Below are 6,180 nucleotides of genomic sequence, written 5' to 3'. Positions count from 1 at the left end.
AGCCTCCCGAGAAATCGCTGGTAACCTGCGATGCACGAACTTTCGGCCTCCAGCAATGCACACCCGAGGTTTCCACATCCTCCCCCAGGTGGGTGGAGGACATTGGGTGAGTGCAAAAGGCAGGATCAGGGGCAAAAAGAGAAAAAAGGCCGGAGCCCTGTGGCCTCGGCGTCCGAATCCGGCGCCATCTTGATTTTCATTGACTAGGCCGGGTTATGATCAGTATGGAGGGAAATTACTTGGAGCTGGTGTACTTGGTGATGGCCTTGGTGCCCTCGGACACGGCGTGCTTGGCCAGCTCTCCCGGCAGCAGCAGGCGGACGGCGGTCTGGATCTCCCAGGAGGTGATGGTGGAGCGCTTGTTGTAATGAGCCAGGCGGGAAGCTTCCCCGGCGATGCGCTCGAAGATGTCATTGACGAAGGAGTTCATGATGCTCATGGCCTTGGAGGAGATGCCGGTGTCGGGGTGCACCTGCTTCAGCACCTTGTACACATAGATGGCGTAGCTCTCCTTCCTGGTCTTCCTGCGCTTCTTGCCGTCCTTCTTCTGAGTCTTGCTCACCGCTTTCTTAGAGCCCTTCTTGGGCGCCGGGGCGGACTTAGCTGGTTCAGGCATAGCTGCGGATTCTCAGTAACTCTGCAGAGTGCGGAGTCATGCCGACCTTCCTTAGCTGCTGGAGGAAGTAAAGTCTCTGTGCTTTCCATTGGATGGCACTGATATTGAGCTTCCAGCTGAGATCGAAGAATGGCTGCAGTTTACATGTTCCCAGTGAAATTTGTATTTGTCTCTGCCCTTTTTTTGGTTATGGGAATAAAAAGCATCCTATATGTTATTCCAGGTAATGTACTATGTGTGTGCAAAATTTATTCAAATCCGTTCAGCCATTTTGCGTGATTGATTAATAAACCTTCAAAAATCCAAACTTTTGCATTTTTAATATTAGTAAGATCTATTTCTTTTTCCCTCCTCTTCTTTTCTTTTTTCTTTTATCTGCATATTTTATGTGCAATTTATTTACTTTTTAATTATACATCACAAATTATCAAGTCTCCCAATCCTTCTGGTTTTGTTTGGACTATTTGGGTGGGATGAGTAGTCCTGTGTCCCACAGCATCCCTGAGATGTCCTAATGTCAGTGAAATGCTCAGAATGGAGAGAAGCAGTGGATGGATCATTTCTGCATGCAGAGCTGGCACTACCTGGGAGAGCTTGGGGATGTGGCTCAAGATGAGATCATTAGAGATGGACCGAACTTTTCTCTGGCGGAGGCGCCCGTGTAGTGTGTTTGGTGTTCTCTTTATACAAAGAGACTCCACTCGATAAACGGTTAAGACGGTTTATTTTAGCACGATAGACAACGCGTTTCGCGGTCCAAGCCGCTTCCTCAGGTCAATGACAGGTGCTTTTAAAACAAATAAATGAAATCAATAGAAGCACATAAAACATAAGACATAAAAACATAAAAACAGACATGTATATAAAAGATAATGTATGTAAAGGTTACAAACAAGAACCATAGGCGTCTGTGGGGTCCATCCCTGGGTCAAGATGGTTATGCATATATAAAAAAAATTAGTAGTAACATCAAAACCTTTATATGTTTCATGTAAAACAAATAAATGAAGCAGTATATTCAGAGGTATAAACACTGAGGCAAGGGGGGGGAGGAGAGGGCCTATATGCCAATAGGAGGTAAAGGGAATAGATAGGAATGATAGGATCCTGGTCTATGATGTGGGAAAACCTGGTTTTCCCACATCATAGACCAGGATCCTATCATTCCTGCTTATACACACTGATATTTACTCCTACTACCTCCTCCATTGGATCCCCTCTTTATACTAGTAACGGACTCTTATACCTTACTCTACATACCCTCCTGAGTTGGACCCTTACTAGGATCCTATTCCCTTTACCTCCTATTGGCATATAGGCCCTCTCCTCCCCCCCTTGCCTCATTGTTTATACCTCTGAATATATTAGTCCTCTATCCCACCTACTACAGATTTAGTTCTCACCCTTACACACACCCTCCTCCATCTATTTCCATCTTCCACACCAGTTACTGCTTCCCATACCATTACATGAAACATATAAAGGTTTTGATGTTACTACTAATTTTTTTTATATATGCATAACCATCTTGACCCAGGGATGGACCCCACAGACGCCTATGGTTCTTGTTTGTAACCTTTACATACATTATGTTTTATATACATGTCTGTTTTTATGTTTTTATGTCTTATGTTTTATGTGCTTCTATTGATTTCATTTATTTGTTTTAAAAGCACCTGTCATTGACCTGAGGAAGCGGCTTGGACCGCGAAACGCGTTGTCTATCGTGCTAAAATAAACTGTCTTAACCGTTTATCGAGTGGAGTCTCTTTGTATAAAGAGAACACCAAACACACTACACGGGCGCCTCCTACCCCTTTCGGAGAACGATCTTGTATTACCCCACCCGTGGGGTTCTTCGCGACCTACGAGAAGCGAAGCCTTTTTCTAAGGAGCAGCGACCGACGATCTTAAAGACCGAGTGGGGACGGGATTTCCCTACACGCCTATACAAGTGGTTGCCTTCAAGCAACCTACACTTGTGAGTATAAAAATACTTAATTTTAATTTCCTTATCTGAGGATAATACACCATAAGGGCTCCTGGTACCCTGCGGGTTTTTTCTTTTTTCTCTTCTCTACACTGACCTTTTCTCTGGCGGGCACTTCCTGGCGGACCTGGGCTGTTCACCGTTTGCATTCAACATTATTTTTTTTTGTTAAAAATTAGCATTTGCATTTTTCACATTGAAGTCACTGCCTTCCAACCTGAGCGGCAGCTGTGCAGGAGGACAGAGACTATACTTGGCACAGCTAGAGCTGCTAGGAGCTGCTAGGAGTGGCAGTGTGTGGCTCAATCAAGCTCATTAGAGGATATATTTGCGTGGGACATTTCCGAGGATATTGGCATGGGAACATGTTTTAAAGGTACAGGTAAGTATTTATGGTTAACTAGCTGATGACCCGGCGTTGCCCAGGTATGTAGTTTGCTGATGTTGGCTCTGCCCACTTTTTCTAACCCTAACACACAATTACTCAATGACCAAGTTTGTAAGCTTTGGCATCAATAATTTGAATATTCCCATAGAAATTAAAAACTCAAATTTGCGGTTTGTGACTCCGCCCCTCTCCAGTATTTGAACCCCAGTCACCCAATGACCAACTGTAGCAAGTTTGAGGCATCTGCTAGTAACAGTGTAAAAATGGCTGGAATTTAAATATTCCCCTTGAAAATCAACAGGTGAATTTTGATTGACTATTATAGGCTCCACCCACGTCCCTGAATATTAATCTCAGCCACCCAGTGACCATCTGAGCAAAGTTTGCCATTAACAGTGAAAGAAGGCCTGCAGTTTACATTTTGCCAATGAAATTTGTTTTTGGCTCCGCCCACTTTTTGTAACCTGGACACACAGTCACTCAGTGACCAAGTTTGTGAGTTTTTGGGTCCTTGGCATCATTAAAAACAAATCTGATTGGCTGTTTTTGGCTACACCCCCTTTCTGAATTTGAAACCCCGTCACCCAATGACCAACTGTACCAGGTTTAAGTTTTGTGCCATTAACAGTGCAAGAATGGCAGCAATTTTAATATTCCCATAGAAATTAAAAACTCAAATTTGCGGTTTGTGATTCCGCCCCTCTCCAGTATTTGAACCCCAGTCACCCAATGACCAACTGTAGCAAGTTTGAGGCATCTGCTAGTAACAGTGTAAAAATGGCTGGAATTTAAATATTCCCCTTGAAAATCAACAGGTGAATTTTGATTGACTATTATAGGCTCCACCCACGTCCCTGAATATTAATCTCAGTGAACCAGAGACCAACTGTGCAAAGTTTGAAAACCCTGCCATAACAGTGAAGAAGGGCCACAGTTAACATTTTCCCAGGGAAATCTGTTTTTAACTCCACCAAGTTTTTGTAATCTTGACGTACAGTCACTCAGTGACCAAGTTTGTGAACTTTCAGGTTTCTGGCATCAAAATTGTGTGAATGGAAGCAGTTTATCCCGCAAAAAAAAAACTGACTGCAGCAGGTTTGAAGCCTCTGCCATAAACAGTGTAAGAATGGCAGCAGTTTAAATATGCCCCTTGAAAATCAATAGGTGAATTTTGATTGACTGTTGTAGGTTTCACCGATTAAGAGTCTAAAAATGGCTACAGTTTACATTTTCCCTCTAAAAATTAATGGCTGTAATGGAATTGGCTGTTTTATGCTCCACCCACTTTCCTGGATTTGTAACCTCAGTCACCAAGTGACCAACTGTGCTAAGTGTAGGGAGTCTGGCTTGAGTTCTGTGAGAATGGCAGCCTTTTCCATTTTTTCCATTGACTTGAATGGGTGGAATCTGATTTGCTTTTTGTAGCTCCACACAGGTGTCCAGGGGGAACATGAGACCCCCAGAATATATCATCCCAGGTAGTATGGGATCTGTATACCAAGTTTCGTTCAAATCAGTCAAGCCGTTTTCGAGTGATCGCAGCACATACATACATACATCCATACATCTGATTTTATATAAATAGACTAGCAGATTGCCCGGCGTTGCCCGGGTATGTATTTGGCTGGTGTTGGCTCTGCCTACTTTTTCTAACCCTAACACACAATTACTCACTGACCAAGTTTGTGAGCTTTGCGCTCTTTGGTATCAATAATCCGCATTGAAATGAAACAAATCTGATTGGCTGTTTGTGGCTCCACCCCATTTCTGAATTTGAACCCCAGTGACCCAATAACCAACTGTACCAGGTTTGAGGCCTGTGCTCTTAACAGTGTAAGAATGGTAGCAATTAAATATTCCCATTGAAAAGCAATAGGTGAAGTTTGATTCACTTTTTTAGGCTCCACCCACTTTTCTGAATATTAATTCCAGTCACCCAGTGACCAACTGTGCAAAGTTTAAAAACCTGCCATTAACAGTGTACGAATGGCTGCAGTTTACATTTTCCCAGTGAAATTTGTATTTGTCTCCACCCACTGATGACCCGGCGTTGCCCAGATATGTATTTGACTGGTGTTGACTCCGCCCACTGTCTATCCCTAACGTACACTCAATGACCAAGTTTGTGAGCTTTGGGGTCCTTGGCATCAATAATTTATATATTCCCATAGAAATTAAACAAATCAGATAAGCTGTTTGTGGCTCCACCCCTTTCCAGCATTTAAACCCCTGTCACCCAATGACCGACTGTAGCAGGTTTGAGACATCTGCTATTAACAGTGTAAAAATGGCAGCAATTTAAATATTCCACTTGAAAATCAACAGGTGAATTTTGATTGGCCATTATAGGCTCCACCCACTTCCCTGAATATTAATCTCAGTCACTCAGTGGCCATCTGGGCAAAGTTTGGGGACCCTGCCATAAACAGTGTAAGAAGGGCTGCAGTTTACACTTTCCCAGTGAAATTTGTTTTTGGCTCCGCCCACTGTTTGTAACCTGGACACAAAGTCACTACTCAATGCTCAAGTTTGTGAACTTTGGGGTCCTTGGCATCAATAATTTGTATTTTCCCATGAAATGAAACAAATCTGATTCACTGTTTGTGGCTATGTCACCTTTTCTGAATTTGAACCTCAGTGACCCAATGACCAATTGTACCAGGTTTGATGCTTGTGCCATTAACAGTGCAAGAATTGCAGCACTTTTAATATTCTCCTTGAAAAGTGACATGTGATTTTTGATTGGCATTTTTAGGTTCCACTCACTCTTCTGAATATTAATCCCAGTCACCCAGTAACTAGCTATGCTAAGTTTGAGAACCCTGCCATTAACAGTGAAGAAGGGCTGCAGTTTACAATTTTCCAGAAAAATCTGTTTTTAACTCCACCCACTTTTTGTAACCTGGACACACACTCACTACTCAATGACCAAGTTTGTGAGCTTTTGGGTTCCTGGCATCAAAATTGTGCTAATGGAAGCAGTTTATACAGCAAAGAAATCTGGCTGTTTTTGGCTCCGCCCCTTTACTGAATTTGAACCCCAGACACTTAACGACTGACTGTAGCAGGTTTGAGGCCTCTGCTATTAACAGTATGAGAGTTTAAATATTCCCCTTGAAAATGAATAGGTGAATTTTGATTGGCTCTTGTAGGCTCCACCTACTTTTCTGAATATTAATCCTAGTC

The 6,180-nt window shown here is 42.9% G+C and overlaps 1 protein-coding gene across 1 annotated transcript; it reads right to left on the bottom strand.

The window, feature by feature from the left end:
- Positions 1 to 235: 235 nt before the first annotated feature.
- Positions 236 to 616, bottom strand: LOC137545231 (histone H2B 1.1-like). The gene has a single exon (XM_068266355.1). It carries the CDS (start codon positions 614 to 616, stop codon positions 236 to 238), a length of 381 nt encoding a protein of 126 aa, XP_068122456.1.
- Between the last annotated feature and the right edge of the window lie 5,564 nt (positions 617 to 6,180).

The sequence above is a fragment of the Hyperolius riggenbachi genome, chromosome 1, assembly GCF_040937935.1.
Source record: "Hyperolius riggenbachi isolate aHypRig1 chromosome 1, aHypRig1.pri, whole genome shotgun sequence".
NCBI lineage: Eukaryota > Metazoa > Chordata > Amphibia > Anura > Hyperoliidae > Hyperolius > Hyperolius riggenbachi.
This window is presented reverse-complemented; position numbering and strand designations above follow the sequence as displayed.

Coding starts and splice junctions, on each gene's coding strand:
- LOC137545231 (XM_068266355.1), bottom strand. CDS start 616: ATGCCTGAACCAGCTAAGTCCGCCCCGGCGCCCAAGAAGGGCTCTAAG.